General features: G+C 52.9%; 1 protein-coding gene across 3 annotated transcripts in view; it reads right to left on the reverse strand.

Moving 5' to 3' along the window:
* The window catches only part of ASCC2 (activating signal cointegrator 1 complex subunit 2), a 29,718-nt gene that overhangs the window by 7,052 nt on the left and 2,110 nt on the right, over positions 1–20,556 (reverse strand). For 2 of the 3 annotated variants that reach the window (XM_075897881.1, XM_075897879.1), the window contains exons 3-16: positions 19,632–19,733; positions 18,825–18,983; positions 16,602–16,772; positions 15,177–15,306; positions 14,204–14,271; positions 13,020–13,130; positions 12,333–12,445; positions 10,040–10,114; positions 7,958–8,065; positions 5,199–5,267; positions 4,886–4,960; positions 4,150–4,336; positions 2,214–2,428; positions 581–700 (exon numbers count right to left, since the gene is read on the reverse strand). In XM_075897881.1, coding sequence (XP_075753996.1) covers positions 581–700; positions 2,214–2,428; positions 4,150–4,336; positions 4,886–4,960; positions 5,199–5,267; positions 7,958–8,065; positions 10,040–10,114; positions 12,333–12,445; positions 13,020–13,130; positions 14,204–14,271; positions 15,177–15,306; positions 16,602–16,772; positions 18,825–18,983; positions 19,632–19,712 — 1,682 coding nt within the window. In that variant the 5' untranslated portion in view covers positions 19,713–19,733. The remainder of the gene's footprint in view (positions 1–580; positions 701–2,213; positions 2,429–4,149; positions 4,337–4,885; positions 4,961–5,198; positions 5,268–7,957; positions 8,066–10,039; positions 10,115–12,332; positions 12,446–13,019; positions 13,131–14,203; positions 14,272–15,176; positions 15,307–16,601; positions 16,773–18,824; positions 18,984–19,631; positions 19,734–20,556) is intronic. The other variant, XM_075897880.1, reaches the window with a different exon arrangement.

Raw genomic sequence — 20,556 nt, forward strand, 5'->3', positions numbered from 1 at the left:
GAGCCAACCTCAATGGTTCTGTCCCCAGCTATTTGCACAGGACCACGTGCCGACTTGGGGGTTTAAAAGAAACGGCCGACTCACGACTGGAACCCAACCACCTGCTCTGTTGGGCTTTTGAGGGGAAAACGTGAATGAGCTGAGAGGACTCCCAAAAGCACCGGGCTACAGAAAGGTAGCCGGGACACAGGGCACCATGCTAAAAGTGTAAGGAACAGAGGCAGTGCGCTTTCACGGGCACCGGCGGGTCTAGATTACCGCGAGTGACAGCCGAGCTACCTTTCCAACCACAGGAACGGCACCGGTTCTGTTACGGGACTGGGAAACGGAGGGTAGGTCCAGCCTCCTTCCACAGATCTCACGCTGGGGGCAGCAGCGGCCTGGCAGTCCAAGCCCAAATCGAAAAGACCTGGGGAAATCCCTCCACGTCTCTAGCCTAACGGACTTATGGACAAGCAGCCAGGACAACATCGCTGACCGGTGGGCCGCCGACACGCGAATGCGCTGGGATTTTCTGAATGGAGCGTGGCGTGGACAGCCCATGGCACTTACGCCACCTCGTTAAAGCGGTGACACTCACCGCCTGCCTTTCTGGACCCGGGACATGTCCACCGCGTCCCTACTGAACACGTCGAACTCGTCATCCTGGAAGACGTTGCAGCGAGACGTCACCAGCGGGGTGGGGTCCGGTTTTGCCTGCCTGGTAGGAGACAGGACAGAAGATAAAGCGAAGGAGGGCCGGCCGGGCGCTCAGACGATGAACTCCAGCACTCGGTCGCTCCCTGAACCGTACTGGCCAGCAGCACACAAAGCCCAGAAGTGGAGTGCAACATCTCCAGCTGTTTCCTGTTTCACAGCCGCTGTCCCAGATCCCAACGCAGGCTGGGCTAGCACAGAGGTCTCCACCCCCGCGCTGATTTCCATCGGGAGGCTCATCCTCAGGAGGAAGCCCGGGGAGAAAAAACATCCTTTAAGACCGGACCAAGCTAAAGTATTTAAGGCTGAAACGGGCCTACGCTCAGCAAAGCGACTTGACGAAGCCAACCCTGCGTGTACGTATTGCTAACTCTCAGGAGGAAACACCAGGAATCGGTTCTCCCTTTGGTTGCTTATTAATTCCGTCTCACATTACCAGATTTTTCTTCTTAGAATCCTAGAACTGGAAGAGACCTCAGGAGGTCATCAAGACCAGCCCCCTGCCCGAGGCAGGACCAATCCCAACTCAATCAACCCGGCCAGGGCTTGGTCAAACCAAAACTTAAACACCTCTAGGGATGGAGATTCCACCCCTCCCTAGGGAACCCATCCTAGGGGTTCCCCACCCTCCTAGAGAAATCGTTTTTCCTAATATCCAACCTAGACCTCCCCCACTGCAACTTGAGCCCATTGCTCCTTGTTCTGCCACCTGTCACTACTGAGAACAGCCTCTCACCATCCTCTTTGGAACCTCCCTTCAGGAAGTTGAAGGCTGCTCTCAAATCCCCCCTCACTCTTCTCTTCTGCAGACTAAACAAACCCAAATCCCTCAGCCTCTCCTCATAGGTCATGTGCTCCAGCCCCCGAATCATTTTGGTCGCCCTCCACTGGCCCCTCTCCAATCTGTCCACATCCCTTCTGTAGTGGGAGGCCCAGAGCCGGAGTATTGTGTCTTGAAATGCACTCTGCCTGGCCTCGGAAAACAGCCAGCCGTGGCCTGTTCTAAAACCACCACCAGGCCCCACGGCGGTGCTTTTGATGACGCAAAGGAAAACCAAGCCCACCCCGTCTCCCATAACTACGCTGCCACTGCCGTGCTCACAGAGCTCAAAAGGACTGAGGGCTGGCTGAGTTAGCGGTGCTGAGGCCAAGACAGTCCAGAGCAGACGTATGTACCCGCCCGCCACCTTCCCCAGCGACTGTTCTGCTAAGAGCTGTTTGCTGAAAGGTGTCTCCCTGCCAAACGGTACCAGACACACCCGGCTAATCCCTCGGCTGCAAGGCAGCTGCAACCTCGCCGGTGTCGATCAGGACTGCTCGTTTGTCCGGGGCCCCGTTTCGGTGTCTGCCCCGAGCACACGCCTAGTACCATAGTGGATGTGGTTCTGACCCTTAGCCACGTGTGTCACTTCGGAACACGTGACCCAGCCACCGACGTCCAAGCGGCCCCGGGAAGAGGCCGTGCCGACCAACCCCGGCAGCCCGCAACGTCCAAGCTCCCGACGCCGCGTCCCCACCTCGGCATGGTCCGCTCCAGGTCCCGCAGAGACGGTGCCAGCTTGTCCTCCAGGATGTTGTGGATCACCTGCTCCACGCTGTAGCCGTGCTCCCGCAGGCAGGCCAGGATGAAGCCCTGGCCGAGGTCGGGCAGCAAATCGTTCACTTGGGAGATGAGCGAGTCCAGCTCCACCCCCGAGACGTGGGCAGCAGGGGCTGCGGCGGCGCCGGCGCACTGCACACACCAAACACAAGCGGGCCGGTGGGCATGCGCATAAGGACGGACCGGTCTCTTCCGTGCCCAGCAGCGCTGTCCTGATCACGCCAGCAGCCTGGCGACTAAGGGGTTAACTGTACCTAAGCCAGGTAGAGTTGGCCAGTAGGAATTTCAAACTGGGACAAAGGAATTTTGGGAGTTTCCCTCCTTTGTCTCGGAGGCAGTTTTTCTCTCCAGCTACTGAGGGGGACAGACACTACGTCTCCCTCCAAGAACAGACCCTTCACTATCTGTAAGTAGGGGAACGTTTAGATCAAGCCGTTCGGTTTTATTGTTTTATGGTTTGGGAAATGGGATCGGCTGTCTGTGCATTGAAGAAAATGGTGGTTTTGCTCTCCTTTGGAACTAAGTTCTAGGCCCATGGTGGGTTTCCTCCATGAGGATATTCATTTGTGACTTCGCCATCTGCTCCAGTGTTCCCAAACTTTCTGGCATGACACCCCCTTTTTGATTTGGTTCTCAACAAGCAAAACTTGTTGAGAACAAAAAAAACAAAAACAAACAAAAAAAAAAAAAAGGATATGATTGGGGAGGAAAGACAAAAATAGCAGCAAAACTTAGGGGGGAGGAATTTAAAGAAGGGGACGGGGTCGCCTCGCACCCCCGCTCCCGGAATTTCTTCATGCGCCCTCCCCCAGTTTGGGAACCCATGATCTAGTCATGATGCTTGCAACAGGTGATAATAAAAGTTCTTTCTCAAATATCTAAAAGGGTGTCACAAGGAGGAAGGAGAAAATTTGTTCCTCTTGGTTTCTGAGGACAGGACAAGGAGTAATGGGCTTAAAGTGCAGCAGGGGAGGTTTAGATTGGACATTAGGAAAAAATTCCTAACTGTCAGGGTGGTCAAATATTGGAATAAATTGCCAAGGGAGGTGGTGGAATCTCCCTCTCTGGAGATATTTAAGAACAGGTTAGATAGACATCTGTCAGGGATGGTATAGGTGGAACTTGGTCCTGCCTTGAGGGCGGGGGGCTGGACTCGATGACCTCTTGAGGTCCCTTCCAGTCCTATTATTCTATGATTCTATGATTGATTCTCTTTTTATTAACCGGGTAGTGGTTCCTTGTTGTGTCCTGGTTTGGACTTGAGGGCTGCGTCTACCCTGGCATGATTTTGCGCAAAGACTTTTAACGGAAAAGTTTTTCCGTTAAAAGTATTTGCACAAAAGAGCCTCTACACTGGCACGGATGCATTATGCGCAAAAGCCATCTTTTGCGCAAAAGCATCTGTGCCAGTCTAGACGCTCTCTTGCGCAAGAAAACGCTGATGGCCATTTAGCGCAAGAAATGAACTTGCCTGTCGACACTGGCCCTCTTGCGCAAGAGGGCTTATCCCTGAGTATCTGCGAAAGACCCACTGATTTCATACATTAGAACGTCAGTGCTCTTGCGCAAATTCTCGCGGCCAGTGTAGACAGGTGGCAAGTTTTTATCTTTATCTTTAATCCTGCCAGTCTAGACGCACCCGAGGGGTGAGATTTCCCAAGTGATTTCTTCCCTGGTTTTCTTATCAGGTGGCAGTGGATGTTTAACCCCAAAATCTAGGCGGTTAAGATTTGGGGGGGGAAGTTTTATACCCAAGCCTGGAGAGACACGGTTTTGGGGTACTTTTGCGGGCTCCCACTCCTGCATTTATCACGGCAGAGTGGGGAAAAAGCCGTGACCAGCGCCGTGCTCACCTCGTACTCCTCGCTGTCGGTGCTAGCAAGTCCTGCAGGGTCCTCAGCAGCGCTCACCCCCTCGGCGGAAGTGCTGCCCGGGGCCGTTGGCGGAGGTAGGGTACTCACGCCAGCTGCTTTCCGCCTCTCCACCCCTTCCCAGGCACTCGCCACTGCTTGGAGGATATACGCCGTGCGGGTGTCGTCCCTACAAGGCGGCGTTAAGGGCTGTCCCTGGGCCCGTGAAGACACCGCGCGGAGGTAGTTGTGTGTTCTGGGCTGGGGCAGGCGAACGTGAGCGAGGAAAGGCGTGTGCGTCCGTGCAGGCAGCTGGCAGAACCCCCCCGCGGGCGAAACCCCAGGACAGTGGGGGTGTTGTCTGCTTTCGTGAGTCTAGACCGCTCTGTATCTGCGCAGGGCCCAGCAGGGGATGGGGGTCTCCTGAGCCAAGACAGGAAGTCAATGGCCCAGCAGTTTCTCACCTGGCCAGGGGAAGGCAGGTGGGTGGCTGCCGGGAGGGGAAGGGGGTGACCGACGGCCGGGAGAAGGGGCTGGCTGGGGAAGGAAGATGAGCAAGGCAGGACGGGGGGGTTCAGAGCCCTTGAATCCCTCCCCCCACTGTCCGCTCTCAGTGTACCCTGCTACCATCGCCTGTGTCCCGGAGACCCAGTAAACCTCCCACTCCACTGGCCGGCGGAGGGTCACGTCTGGCTGCAGACGGGGGGGCAGGCTTGGGGCTCACAAGAGGAAAGGATACAAGGCAGCGGATGCCTGCTGGAGCAGGCTCACGTCGTCTGCGACGGGGAAGAGCTCGTCGTAGTCCCGGAGAAACCTGGACACGCCGAGGCAAGTAGAGCCGTCAAGCGGAGGAGTGACGGGAACTCCCCGGCCCTGCAGTCAAGCCCCCGTTACAGCCTCTGCACGACACCGCCACCCTCTCATGTCCAGCGAGAGAGGCGTGCGCTGGCCAGGCTGAAAGATTTCACACGCCGAGTCCCTCCCGTACCAATGCCTCACGCACATGCGGGAGGACAGAGATTCCTCCTTTGCCCCACCTCGCCTGGACCTACCTCCTCTCCTGAAGCACAGAGGTGAAGATCTGCAGAAACTCTTCAATAAAAGGCTGAATATTCTCGTAGCTGTGATTTAAAGACAATTAAAAACGGTTAAGTCATAAGAACGGCCAGATGGGGTCAGACCGAAGGTCCATCCAGGCCAGTATCCTGTCTGCCGACACTGGTCAATGCCAGCTGCTCCTGAGGAAATGAACACAACAGGGGATTCTCACGTGTTACCCATTTCCAGACAAACCGAGGCGAGGGGCACCATTCCTACCCATCCTGGCGAATAGCCACTGACGGACCTAACCTCCATGAATCTAGATCTTTTTTTAACCCTGTTCAAGTCCTAGTCTTCACCACATCCTGTGGCAAGGAGTACCACAGGTTAACAGTGCGCTGCGTGACGAAAAACTTCCTTTGGTTTGTTTGAAACCTGCTGCCTATTCACTTCATTTGGCAACCCCTAGTTCTTATATTATGCGAACAAGTAAATAACTTTTCCGTATTCACCCTCTCCACACCGGTCATGATTTTACAGACCTCTATCCTAACACCCCTCAGTCTCCTCTTTTCTAAGTTGAAAAGTCCAAATCTTTTTAATCTGTAAAAAAATCTTTAATCTTTTTATAGCAAATGCTTTTTGAGGCAAGACCCCATGTAAAAAGAGTTTTAATTGAGATCCGTGATGAGCGATTTTCAAGCTGTGCTGTAGGAGGGGTTCTAAATTCTAATTTGTGGAATGTTTCAAAAAAGTTTTGTAAATGGGTTCCAATAGTTCAGGGATTAGGGACCTAATCTTATGGGATTCCAGAGGCTTCTGTATAGATGATTGGGGTTAATCTTTCTCTCTGCCCATTGGGACTCAGCACTCAGGGTACATCTAAACTACATGGCTCTGTTGACGGAGCCATGTAGATTTCTTTGTTTGGCAAAGGGAAATGAAGCCGCGATTTAAATAATCGCGGCTTCATTTAAATTAACATGGCAGCCGCGTTGAGCCGACAAACAGCTGATCAGCTGTTTGTCAGCTCAGCACGCTACTCTGGATGCTTCCCTGTCGACATGAAAGCCTTTTATCGACTTCCCCGGTAAACCTCATCCTACGAGGCATAACGGGGAGGTCGATAAAGGGCTTTCAGGTCAGCTGTTTGTCGGCTCAGCGCAGCAGCCATTTAAATTTAAATGAAGCCGAGATTATTTAAATCGCGGCTTCATTTCCCTTTGCCGATCAGCCTTATCTACATGGCTCCTTCGATGGAGCCATGTAGTTTAGACACACCCACAGTCTAGAAGATTAGTTTTGCAGTTCTCAAACAGTGGGTTTGTGTCTCCAGAGCTAACACGCCTGTAAACAGCGAAAATGTCTTAAATAAATAAATATGTATCTAGAGGTGAGAAATAATGGAGCTCCACCCTCTGCAAATGTGTGTTTCCCTCCCTCTCTCTCTCTCTCTAAAAGTGCAAAGGTTCCCAAAGTTCAAGGCCCAGAAGCGACTGTTTTCAGTTTCTCATGCTGACCTGGCTGACAGTCAATTTAAGGTTTGTTTAAAAAATATTTCACTGATAAAAACAATGTTAACAAAACCAAACTGGATTAAAAAAAACATTAACGTTTCACTAAATTAAAAAAAAAAATACAAAATATTGTATGTTTACTGGTGAAGAACAAACCCTAGAACACATAACGGTGGTGTTTCAGTTCCACAAAGCAATTTACGTGTGATGTTCCCCTAATTCAGCACGGCAAGAAAGTCCTCCGATAAGACAGTTCACCTTCCAATGAGTTCATAAATAGCTGTTTCAGTGCCCTTTGGGAAATGAAATAACAGAACGACACTGTATTGTCCGATACGGCTGTGAAACTCATCTGACAAGCATTCGGAATAAATGGCTGTTCACAAACGTACGGTGTGTGCCTTCTAAACACGAAGCCTCCGTCTCGCTCGGCGTGGTGAAGCATGCGAAACACGATTACCACAGCCAGCAAGAGTGCACTTTCCTGTAGAAAGCCACGATTACAGCGTGTCTCCCCGACTAACGAGGCAAATCATGGCTGAATTCAGCGCTGTCCTTGTGCGAACAACGCTCCTCCACCTTAACCCCCGGGACCTGCCTTGACGGCTGTGTTTGCCACACGGGATGACCACGCAGAAAGTCCCCCTTGCTCAACGAACGTCATTCCAGGAGGGTTTCCCGACAAGCTGAGTTTGCAAAAGCAGCCAGGAGCGAGACTCCCCTGGCCTTCTCCCGCCGGTATGCGGAACTGGATCGTACGGAAACGGGATTTGGAGGGTGCACACCCGACAGGGAGGCCGGTGAGCTGGCTGCGCCTGGCCCCGCAAGAAGTGAAAACGGACAGGCACTTCTGGTTCTAACGACACTGCAATTCCTGCACACCTGGCCCCGTCGCACGAGGAGAGGGCACAGACCCCTCTGGACAAGGGGCTCTCTCTTTTGCTCACCTGGCTGAGGGGCCATGCCAAACCAAGCCCAGTCTCAACAGCCAAGTAGCAGGGGCGCTGCAGTGACAGCAGCCATCCGAGACGGGTTGTCCAGACGCCCAGTGCCGAGGCAGCACGGCCCAATGGAAAGGGCATTCGCCTAGGGCCCACAGTCTGGATCCTTCTCTCGACCCACACATGCAGCCCTGAATAAGTCACCTTTGCTCTCTGCAGCTCCATTTCCCAGCACTCGGAGAGCTAGGGACGGGGCCGTGGCCCACTAACTTTTCACTGGGGCAGCAATGGAATGAGAGAAAGGGCCGGTACCTGTTTTCCAAGATGGGCTGGAGGCAGAGCCGGTTAACGAGGATGTGAAAGATCTCCACCATCTTCCTCCTGGAATGAGACAGCCTCCTCCACAAGTCAGCCAGCACGCTGCGGAGAAAGCACGGGGAGTTAGCCTCGGCGCAGGGAAACACGCCTCATGGAGCCCTGCGCCCTCTGCCGGAGAAGCCGTGTGCGCCGAGCCATTCGGAACAAGACCACGGTGGATCTGCCCCACGCTAGCCTGCTGTCCAACTGCCCATGGGTGCGTTAACAGCTGTAGGAAGCGCTTTCAGCTGGTCCTCTCCGACCGGGGACGAGCTCATGCCGGGCGCACGCAGCAGGCGAGTACAGGGGAGTCAGCCCCCGTGTGTCAGGCTGTGATGCCGGGGTTCTCAAACCAGGTTACTGCAGGGGCATCGTGAGCCAGCCAGTCCCACCCCCAAGCCCTGCGTCACCTCCAGCGTTTCTCATGGAGTTACTACACAACACTGTGCACTTAACGGATACGGATGGGTGGTATCCAGGCTACATCTAGACTACAGGCTTCTGTCGACAGAAGTTTTGCCAACAGATAGGGTACGTCTAGACTTCAGGCTTCTGTCGACAGAAGTTTTGCCAACAGATAGGGTACGTCTAGACTTCAGGCTTCTGTCGACAGAAGTTTTGCCGACAGATAGGGTACGTCTAGACTACAGGCTTCTGTCGACAGAAGTTTTGCCGACAGATAGGGTACGTCTAGACTACAGGCTTCTGTCGACAGAAGTTTTGCCGACAGATAGGGTACGTCTAGACTACAGGCTTCTGTCGACAGAAGTTTTGACGACAGAATCTGTCGACAAAGCTTCTGTCAACAAAGAGCATCTAGGTTACATCCAGTTCTGTCGACACAGCAAGCTGCTTTGTCGACATGACAGTGTAGACGCAAAGGACAGTGTAGATGCAATAACACCTTCTGGCGACAGAACTCTGTCCACAAAAGGCGTTGTTCCTCGTAGAATGAGGTTTACAGCTGTCGACAAAAGTGCCGAGTTCTGTCGACGTTATGTCGACAGAACTCAGCGGCAGTGTAGATACAAGTATAGTTTTGTCGACAAAACCCTATAGTCTAGACACACCCCCAGAGGCTGGCTGTGTTGACAGCGCTCTATGTAAACCATCTCTACAAGGGGAATAACTCACAGCGCTGGGAGCTGCACTGGCAGGACCAATCCCAGTTGCATCTAACTAAACATCCCCTGTTCCACTCATGTTTCTGCGGTTTCAGGATTTAGTCCTTCCTAGGGCATGGATGTCGCTGGATACTCCCTGCCTTGCTCTCTGGTTCAGGTTGTGTCTCCCCACTCTGCCCTGGCCACCCACGATCAGGAAGGTCGCTGCTTCCAATTCAAACACCCCTACCCGGTTGCCTTCGGCTCTCCTGGCTGCCTGCTTCCCTGGGGACCCTCTAGGACAGTGGTGCGCAACCTGTGGGTCGCGACCCCCAAGGGGGTTGCGGATGTTGTGATGTAGTGGGCAGGGGGTGACCCCTACTGGCCCGTATCTGTAGCACTGCCCAGCAGGACGGCTGCCGAAGGTCACGTAGGAAAGACCCAACCGGTCCGACCGGTTGAGGGCAGGGACAGAACAAAGGAAGGGGCAGTTGCTGGCTGGGAAACATGAAGGGAACAGCCAGCATGAAGGGAACAGTGGACCCCCTACCTCAAGGGGTCTGAGGCATCCTGGCCCTGACTCCAGTACCCACATCCCGTCTGTGCTGTGTTGTATCCTGGAGAAGCAATAAACCCTCCCTATTCTACAGCTGGCAGAGTCTGTTCTTGCTGCTATGGGGCTGCAGGATCAGGGGGAACCCCGACTCACCATCCCAGATGTCTTCCTGGGGGGTCGCGACGCCTAGATCCAGCCGGCCAGGGGCTAGGCCCAGCAGTTGGTGGCCCCCACAGCGTGGGGGTTGCAGCTCAAAAAAGGTTGCGCACCCCTGCTCTAGGACACACTGTGTATGCTCCAAACCCTTCCAGGTCTCAAGAGTTAACCTCTTGGGAGGCTTAACGGGAAAAGACGTTAGTATCATGGGCAAACTTTTACCTCTGCTCTTCACACGTCCGCTTCTTAATGGCAGATTCCAGCTCAGGGACGGCGAGTTCATAGAAGGAAACCAGTCTGCAAAACGACGGGACAAACCATGAACCGTCACGAGATTTGTTCCACGCTTCGTTAAAAGATACATCAAAGGGGACTGGCGGTGTTTGTTCCTCCGGTCTCTCATTACTAGCAGTGCCAGCACGGATCCTTGTTGCATTACAGCTCATTCCCAGCAACACAACGCGAGTCTGGCAAACAGCCGCTCCCCGTGGAACTGTTCTGCGCCTCGTTAGAGCCGCCAAACGAGGTGGTTTCGCAGCAGGCTGCCGCGGATTAGGCAAAGAGGCTGCACTGCTCGGCTGCACCGTGAAGAGCTGACAGACAGCTCTGAGATCGCCTCGTTCCAATACGGCAGACACGGGAGTGCTAGACCCAGGGGGTTAGACTGACGGCTGACACAGCTGGTCCCAGGTGCAGGGAGAGAGAACACAGCGACGGAGGGAACAGAGGAATCACAAGCAGCCAGATGTGCCTGTTTACCTACCGACTCGCAGGCCGCAGAGGTACTTGCACACCCTAGCAAACAACAGGGCTTGCTTCGGGATTTGCAAGGGGGCGACAACTGGTGCTTTGTAGTTTTGCCCAGAGGCTAACACAGGACACACACACGCTGCTCTGAACTGATCTCGTAGCACGCCTCGGACACTAGGGTCGCGCCGCAGCGACAATCAGTTCACACTCCCCTCCCAGAGCCGGCAAAACCAGCCATTCTGGCGGAGCATGAATAGCCCCAGCCCAGGCCACTGTCACCCGAGTGTCTGACTTAGTCTGGCAGCAGGCAGCCTGCAGAGACCACCCGTCCCGGCACACAGAGCTGCCTCCCCCCAGATCACTCAGCGAGGGGGAGAGGTAGATACGCTGGAGGGCAGGTACAGGGTCCAGAGTGACCTGGACAGATTAATGATAGAAATGTAGCCGTGTTAGTCTGGTGTAGCTGAAACAAAAGACAGGACTATGTAGCACTATAAAGACAAGATGATAAACCATCTCGTTAGTCTTTAACGTGCTACATAGTCCTGTATTCTGGACAGATTAGGCGTCCTGCGGCACCTTACAGACTAACAGATGTGTTGGAGCAGAACCTTTCGTGGGCAAAGACCCACTTTGTCGGAGGCAGGTCTTTGCCCACGAAAGCTTCTGCTCCAATCCATCGGTTAGTCTAGAAGGTGCCACAGGACTCCTTGTCGCTTTTGCAGATCCAGACTAACACGGCGACCCCTCGGATACCGGACAGATTGGGCCACTAGAAATCTGATGAGGGTCAGCAAGGACAAGTGTAAAGTCCTGCCCTTGGGACGGAAGAATCCCAAGGATTGCTACAGGCTGGGGACTGAACGGCTAAGCAGCTGTTCGGTAGAAAACTGGGGATTACAGCGGATGAGAAGCTGGAGATGAGTCAACAGGCGCCCTTGTAGCCATGAAGGCTAATGGCATATTAGGTGCATTAGGAAGAGCATTGCCAGCAGATCCAGAGATGTCATTATTCCCCTTTATTCAGCACTGGGGAGGCCACATCTGGAGTATTGTGTCCAGTTCTGGGCCCCCCACTACAAAAAGGACGTGGACGCATTGGAGAGGGGCCAGAGGAGGGCGACCAAAATGATTCGGGGGCTGGAGCACTTGACCTACGAGGAGAGACTGAGGGATTTGGGTCTGTTTAGTCTGCAGAAGAGAAGAGCGAGGGGGGATTTGAGAGCAGCCTTCAACTTCCTGAAGGAGGTTCCAAAGAGGCTGGAGAGAGGCTGTTCTCAGTGGTGACGGATGCAGAACAAGGAGCAATGGGCTCAAGTTACAGTGGGGGGGGGGGGGGGGGTCTAGGTTGGATATTAGGAAAAGCTATTTCCCTAGGCGGGTGGGGAACCCCTAGGGTGGGTTCCCTAGGGAGAGGGTGGAGTCTCCATCCCTAGAGGTGTTTAAGTCTCGGCTTGACAGACCCTGGCTGGGTTGATTGAGTTGGGATTGGTCCTGCCTTGGCGGGGGGGCTGGACTTGATGACTCGGAGGGCTTTTCCAGCCGTAGGATTCTAAGGTGGCGTGCGAAACGCTGAGCTCTTTCCAGGACACACTGCCCCGAGGAAGCCGCTACGTGCAGCCCAGCCTCTTGGCAAGTTGCAGCCCCCCCATCTGCTGGGGAACTCGGGGAACTCCCCATAGTGGCCTGTTGTAGTCACCCAAAGAGGACTCTCCCATCAGACCCAGCGGCACAGGGGAAGGGGAAGGAGGAGCCAGGCACGCACCTGGAACAGAAGTCATGGCTCTGGAAAGTCTGGCAGGCCAAGGGGAAGACGTCGAGGAAGGCCCAGAGGGTGGTGCACGTGTCACACAAGTACAGCACGACGTCCGTCAGCGCCTGGGGAGGGAGAACGGGGCGTTACCCCGAGAGCCGGCAGGCTGGTCCGCGACACGGGCCTCTTGGAGCAAGACGAACGCCGGTGCGCACGGCAGAGTCCACCGACACGCAGGGCAACTCCTCGACTGGGCCTTTTCTGCCCCCAAGGCCGACGAAAGGGCCTGGCTACTTGGGGGGGGCTGACCTATAGCAGAGGATCCCACAGTTTTCTGCTGCCTGGGAGTCACATGACAGGGCTCCCCCACCCATCCAGAGCAGCAAGGGGCTCAGGGGAGCAGGTGGCAGAGCACGGCACAGATCACACCCAGGCGCTTCCCCCACCCTGCCCGGAGCCGCGCACTCCTGCAGGCTTGAGGGTTTAGGAACCGCTGGTGCGGTGGCTAGCTAGGCCGTGGGGCAGCAGCGTCCCCATGCTACTCAGCGCTGGATTTTGCGCTTTCCGGGGGGAGGGCAGGAGAGGAGGCCAAGGGGGCAGGGGAAAGGCAGCCCCCAGCGCAGAGACGCCGAGTCACGGGGCAGGAGAGCGAAGGGGCTGGGAACAGCGTGGCTACGCCCCCCCGAGCAGCAACTGCACCTGGAGCGGCATGGCGCTGGGAGTCACTCTGGCTCTTTCCTCCAGCTTCTGGGGCGCGGCCGAGGGCCCGTCGCACCGCAAGCCGCATTCCTGCAGGACGTTGCTGAGCACCTGGCCGACGGAACAGATCGGTCGTATAACACGCCGGCCGCTCGGTGGCTCGCTAGAAGCCACGGCTGTTTACACACAGTGGGGAGCTGCCTAGCCTGAAAGCAGGGACAAATCTACCCGGCTCTGTTATTCTGCGGCTTTGCCACGCTCCCCCTCTGCAGACTATAAAACCAACGGAGGATTCCAGGCATTTCTGAAAATGATTTGCGCAAGAGGGCTTTTGCCCGAACGGGAGCAGCAGCATATTTCTGCAAGAACACTGACAATCTTCCATGAGATCGTCAGTGCTTTTGCGGAAATTCAAGCGGCCAGTGTAGACAGCTGGCAAGTTTTTCCGCAAAAGCAGACGATTTTGCGGAAAAACTTGCCAGTCTAGACACAGCCAACGTGCAAAGCAGAGCTCGGTCGACCCAAACACGCCCCCGTCCCTCCGAGCCCTGTTGTGACTGGAGAACCGTGCCCCACGGAGCACTTGGACACACGTGGCCACCTCGCCCAAGAGCGCGCCTGAGTTTAACGCCCCCCAGAGCACGACGGGTCCAAACACAGCCGAGCGCCGCTCCAAAATGGCATTGGAAAAATGATTTGCCTGAGGATGAAAAAACAAAGTGGCCAGCTGCAAAGATGGCCCGGCACCTTGATTCATATTCAGATTACATCTGAGCAGAGCTCAGGGAAATTCTTACTGCTCAGAGCCATGGAGGTGCCGCACGCTGGACCTAGCTAAGATCTGTCTGGGAGCCACTGATGTGCCTTGGTGTCATGGAACCGTTCGCGGTCTCTGGGATACGTTCACGGTCTCCTGGGAGCTCACTAGCACAAGCGTCTCCCTCTCTTGATTTAGGGAGAGGAAAATTGGCACTTATGTAGCTAATCAAGCCCCGAGGATGGACAGGCCTCACAAGCAGGCCAATGTCAGCGCGGTTCGTTCTGAGTACCCGTTGCAGAGAAAAGCTCAAAACCCACCCAACACAAGCTGGAATCCCCAAGGGGCACGCACACAAGGAAACGCAAACAATTCTGCCTCCCCGCGGGCTCCGGAAACCCCTCCACGCCCGAGAAAAAGGCAGCACCTGGAGGATCGTGGGCACCGTTTCATTCAGGTCACTGAAGTAACTCGGTTGCTGAGTGAAGATGTTTTCTGAGAAGAGAGGAAGGAAAAAACCAGTTTTGGAGTAATTCAAACATCTGACCCAGTGCTTTCCTGCTATTTTAAGCGTGAGATCACCTTGCTGAATGTAAGTGCAATCCAGGGTCTACCTCAACCAAACACCCTGGCCCCGCCCCCTTCCTGCCCCTTCTCTGAGACCCCACCCCTGCTCCATCCTCCCTCCCCATCCTCACTCTCTTTTGTCAGGCTGGGGGCAGAAGGTTGGGGTGCAGGGGAGGGGGATGCAGGGCTAAAGGATTTGGAGCGTGGGAGGGGTTCTGAGCTGAGCATGGGGCAGGGGGCTGAGGTGCGGGAGGGGTTCAGGGTGCAGGCTCAGGGAGGGAGTTTGGGTGCAGGACGACTCAGGGTTAGGGCAGGAGCTCAGGACTGGGGGTGTGGTTCAGAATGCGGCCTCCAGCTGGGCACTGCATAATACAGGTGGCCTCTGGGTGGTGGCCCAAGGAGGCTGAGGCAGGCTTACCCCTGCTCTGCGACCGCACCGCTCCCAAAGGCAGCCATGAACTTTTGTCAACAAAACCCTGTAGTCTAGACACACCCATAGGGGCCACAGGTCTTCTCATTGTTTACACATGCTGCTATTTGACAGCGGCAGTGGCGTTTTCATTGCTGGCTCCGTGTGCGGCGGCTAAAGCTCCGTGTAATATCGTTAAAGGCAACGAGGCCTCCGCAAAACCTCTTACAGGACCAACGGCGCATTATCTTGCCAAAGGGCTCTGCCACAGAGCAGAGTGCTGTGAACCTGAACCGAGCAGTGGAGAGGAATTTCCCCTCCTCCACGAATTACCACACAGCCTGTGCAAATGACCACCAGAACCGTACGGACATGACGGGGGTGTCCGAGTGCCACAAACCCATCGAACAGCGACTGGACTAACCAATCATCTTCTGAAGCAGGGAGCCATTCCCTTTCCCGTAGAGCGCACACAGGTCCAGAATCTTCGGGATGTCGAACAGGAAGTTGTTGTACAGAATCTCTCCAAACACCGAGGGCGTGATGAAGTGGTCCTATTAAACAGAACAGAAACCGTCTTTTTTAAAAGACAGAAAAGGATCTTAGCAACTTGAAAGGCCCCTCCATTTTACACATCTGGATAAGAACGGCCACACTGGGTCAAACCAACGGTCCATCCAGTCCAGAGTCCTGCCTGCCGACAGCGGCCAATGCTTCCTGCTCGCCAGCTGTGCGGCTCTGCGCATGCACAGATCGCTCCGCGCCGGCTCTTCCAGGGTGTAATCTACTCGCCACAGGCGAGTAGATTACACTATTTGTCGAGCCCTGTTCACGAATCTATCTAGCTCTTTTTTGAACCCTGTTAAAATCCTAGCCTTCACCACATCCTCTGGCAAGGAGTTCCACAGGTTGACTGTGCACTGAGTGAAGAAAAACTTCTTTTGGTTTGTTTTAAGCCTGCTGCCTATTAATTGATGATGCCAAGGCCCTGAGGAATTCTATTCCTAGTGTAAGTTCCGTAAATCAGTGACATAGGTAGGAACAGAACCCAGGCTTTCTCTGTACTCTAAACCCCTACACAAAAGCCATCTTGCAGTTGTAACACGTGAGGCTAGAAATGCTCTGAAAATTCGACAGGACACGGGTGTTCCAACTCAAACGTGCCAAGCAGAAGAACAGCAGTGGAAGCAATGACTCATAAGAGAAAGGTTTGTGTAGGACGGCAAACGGTCGCCGCCCAAAGCAAACGGCAGAGGGCGTGCGCCACGTGCTCTCCCAGTGAATACAAAGGAGGGAGAGTTAAGGTTGCTTTTCTAACACTCACATTAGTTTGCTACGTGGCAACAGACAAACCCTTGACTTCAGTTTACCCAGATACTTTGCTGTGGTTTAATTAACAGCTGTACAGTACTCCGGCTCAGATGAAAGGCTCTGCAGAACCCCGGAGTACTTTTATTGTGGTGTTGCTAGGACACAGCTCTCCTTCCGGCTGTTCTCTCCTCATTCCTCCAACACCCGCAGGGACAGCATCTCTCAAACCAGACTGAAATTGACCATCCCGGCAATGTCTATTCCTAAAATAAACCCAGGGCAATAATTATTCGCACCTGAGGACAAAATGACATTCTTTAAGGTCCTCGTGAAACTTCCATTTCTGCCAACACACACAGCGCAGCCTCCGCTGTGTTGCAAAGAAAAGTGTAAGTGAATGCAACGTCACCTCACCCACAGAGCAAGGTAGACGTCTGAGACCTGTCTCGCATCGCATTTTCTCCAGTCTGGGCAAAGCGCCCATCAATGGCCCTAGGCCATACCCCGTGCAGCGAGTGGAAGGAGAAGGGGTGCTTACTTTGGACTCCTTGTGAGTGGACATTCTGAGGAAGGTGAGGAAGATGCACCGATGGAGGCATTTCTGCATGTCATTCACCTCCGGAGGGAAATCCAGTGACGTATCAAACTTGCGAGGGGCGTGGTTCAGGTATGAATCCAGGCATTTCTGCAGCGTCTCATCAAATATGACCTAAGACCCAAACCAAAGGCAAATGGACAGAGGGGGAGGATGAAGGATGCACAGCGGTGCCCCGTATCACATGACACGCATGCAGCCAGTGGTGGATAAATTCAGCAACGAGCAACAGAGATCAAAGGTGAACCCATGGATTAAAAACTAGCAGTTTTAAAACGATCAAAGCTATTTAAGGAAAGAGTATCATCTTACTGTTACACCATCCAAAGTCAAGAATTTTGTGCCGCGGGGCGCCCCATACTCTATGAAAATTGGCTTTTGAATATTAAGCAAAATATGCTTAATACAAAACAGGTCATCATATAAGAATTGCCAGACTGGGTCAGGCCAAAGGTCCAGCCAGCCCAGTACCTTCTCCTCCGACAGTGGCCAATGGCAGGTGCCCCAGAGGGAGTGAACCGAACAGGGAGTGATCAAGCGATCGCTCTCCTGCCATCCATCTCCACCCTCTGACAGACAGAGGCTGGGGACACCATTCCTTACCCAGCCTGGATAATAGACATTAATGGACTTAACCTCCATGAATGTATCTAGTTCTCTTTTAAACCCTGTTACAGTCCTAGCCTTCCCAACTTCCTCCGGCGAGGAGTTCCACAGGTTGACTGTGCATTGTGTGAAGAACTTTCTTTTATTTGTTTTAAACCTGCTGCCCATTAATTTCATTTGGTGGCCCCTAGTTCTCATATGATGGGAACAAGGAAATAATTTTTCCTTATTCACTTTCTCCACACCACTCATGATTTTATAGCCCTCTATCCTATCCCCCCTTAGTCTCCTCTTTTCCAAGCTGAAAAATCCCAGTCTCTTTTATCTCTCCTTATAGGGGACCCGTTCCAAACCCCGAATCATTTTAGATGCCCTTCTCTGAACCTTTTCTAATGCCAGTAGATCTTTTTGGAGATGAGGAGACCACACCTGTACGCAGTATTCCAGATGTAGGTGCACCATGGATTTATATAAGGGTAATAAGATATTCTCCGTCTTATTCTCTATCCCTTTTTTAATGATTCCTATCATCCTGTTTGCTTTTTTGACTGCCCCTGTACACTGCGTGGACGTCTTCAGAGAACGATCCACGATGACTCAAGATCTCTTTCCTGATGAGTTGCAGCTAAATTAGCTCCCATCATATTGTAAGTATGATGAGGAACCTGGGGGAGTGACCTGATCCTTAAACTCTATCAGTGCCTAATCGCCACAGTAAGCACCCAGACCTCCCCCCTAAAACCCTCCTCCAACCCACTTAGCCTCCATGAATTTATCTAGTTCTCTTTTAAACTCTGTTATAGTCCTAGCCTTCACAACCTCCTTAGGCGAGGAGTTCCACAGGTTGACTGTGCGCTGTGTGAAGAACTTCCTTTCATTTGCTTTAAACCTGCTACATCACACGTCTCATTTTTAAAGTTACTCTGTGCTGAATCTACGTATCCTAGTTTTGCGCCTGTATCGTTCTTGTATGTGAAGTGAGAAACAGGACACATGAAGTTCTTTAATTCTAAACATGTTAATGGGGGCCCATCAGTGAGACTCGAGGAACTTAATGGCACAGTACTCAAACCAACAACCCATGAATGGTTTTATTTTTCCAGTGAGCCCAAACTGTGGTCGGTTCTAGAAAGACATGCGACCATACCACCTGGTACTGGAATCCGGTACGTTTCTATGGGGATGGGGAGGCCTTGGATGGGGCGGGGAGGGAATCTATAAGGAATGGAAAGCAATCTGGTCTTTGCCAACAACTGGCTTTTGAAATTGCTTCCCCCACACTAAGAAGAGACACATGAGGAGATCTGGAAATCAAGAACTATAGTGAAAGGGTGAAGGCAAAGTTGATGGGCCCAAGTCAGAAAATATCAACTGTAGCCTAAGATAAGATGAGTTCACTATGGGACCACCCCAAGGGGGTGTCTTGATTCATCCCATCACCGTTTGGCAACTAGCAACAAAAGGCAGTTATAAGCCTTCATCAGACACATTCGCTTGCCTACTCATTTTTCCAAGCCCTCCTATAAGTCAAGGTTTTTATGTACTGCTCAGTCACGTTACCTGGCACCAAAATTTATCATGAGGCAAAGCCAGAAGCCAGTTCAGATCATCCGCGATGAACTTTGCTCGTTCCAAGAACTCCTCCACTAGCGCCGGGTCTCTGACTTTAGGGGGTGGGCGATATAACACAAAGGACTGATCTGCTTTCCTTTCCGGATGCTACACAAAGCAAAAAGATCAGGTGTTAACAACCAGGGACCAAGCAACATGAATCCCTGGTAACTATTTATGAAGCCAGGGACGTTGCTCATATTTTTGGAAAGCTCGTGTGCGGTCTTATGCCCCCTAGCAGTTCTCCCCACTCGCTGGGGTTGAAAACACTGTGATCAGAGGCTCTGTGTTGTCCCTGTTTATCAATAATATTTGCAGAATCCTGCCCAGTTGATTCGTGTTGCGCCTGCTGTCCCATTCAGATCAATAACTGACATGCAACCCTCCCACGCCGTCAAACCCAACAGCAGCTCAAAGTCACCCCTGAGACACTTTGCTCTCCTTTAGCGCAACTTGCCCTGCGCTGAGATTTTACTTCAGCCGGTGGCCGCCAGACTACATTGGCGAGGGCAGAGTGTAGTGGGAGCGGGGCAAAGATTGATGATGAGCTTCTAAACTGAGTTTCAAACGTCAGCAGGCCTCCTCTCCAGCGCAGGAACGGCAGCGCTCCCCGTCAAACAATCTAGGCCTCCTCCTGTCGGGAAGCTCTTTGGGTTTCACTGCAGTTTGGCCCCAGAACCGGTTTTGCTCTAGTTGCTTCATGAAATGAGGGAAGGATTTGTGGCGTGTTTTAATTTCAAAAACAGAACAACTCACCAATGCTGGCAGCGTCCTCAGTTTCCCGGTCTTTGGATCCGTCTCGGTCAGCTGCAGTTCATCCAGCGGCAAGACTGGCATCGCGTGGAGATTCTCCTCTATCTGGCAAACCCGACATCAAAGCAATATGAGGCACCGTTTGCAGAAACAATTTACCAGCACCACAAGAGACAGGTTATAGCCCCTAGACCGGGGGTTCCCAACTCGTTACAGTCCACGGACCACCAGGCCAATCAACACATTTTCGTGGACCTCCTCCTTTTTGAGACATGATTAAAAAAAGAGAGACACTGAACACTTTGGTTTGAAATTTATTTCTTACTAACAGATTTTGGGTGCCTGCCCACGACAGGTGACTTTGGACAATGTGTCTGTGGACTGCCGAAAAAGTGAGAACCACAGCCCTAGACACTGGAGCTACATCAATACCGAGGAAATCTTTACACCACCAATCTGAAGTTAGAAGACATCCAAGTAACCCTCAGAAAAAGCAGTTCCCCGTGACTTACAGAGTACAGATAACTTTTCTTTCCAGCATTTCCCAAGCAGTCACAAAGATAACCTCAGACGCACCCAAAACCATTTTTATTTGGCACAGTTACTTTTGGGTAAATGCTCAACAATTCTTACATGCTGACCGAAAAGGCTATTGAGACCTCTCCTTGTCCACGGTTCACTTTGCAGAACCTTGTAGCAACAGTGTCCAGATGCCAGAAATTCTACGAACAACAAGGAGGAGGAGGAGAATGCCAAGGGCTCTCCTGAGACATCCTGCTAACTTGTTATCAAAAGAAGTCTGTGTGTTCTTATACAGCAAGTTTGTTAAAATGACGAGGGACAGAATATGCATTTTCAGGACATGAGATTAGGCTAAAAAGGAGGTTTTTGCTGTCACCTTTTTTCAATGGGCATTGTCTGTTTGACT

The sequence above is a fragment of the Pelodiscus sinensis genome, chromosome 15 (assembly GCF_049634645.1).
Source record: "Pelodiscus sinensis isolate JC-2024 chromosome 15, ASM4963464v1, whole genome shotgun sequence".
In the NCBI taxonomy this organism is placed as follows: Eukaryota; Metazoa; Chordata; order Testudines; family Trionychidae; genus Pelodiscus; species Pelodiscus sinensis.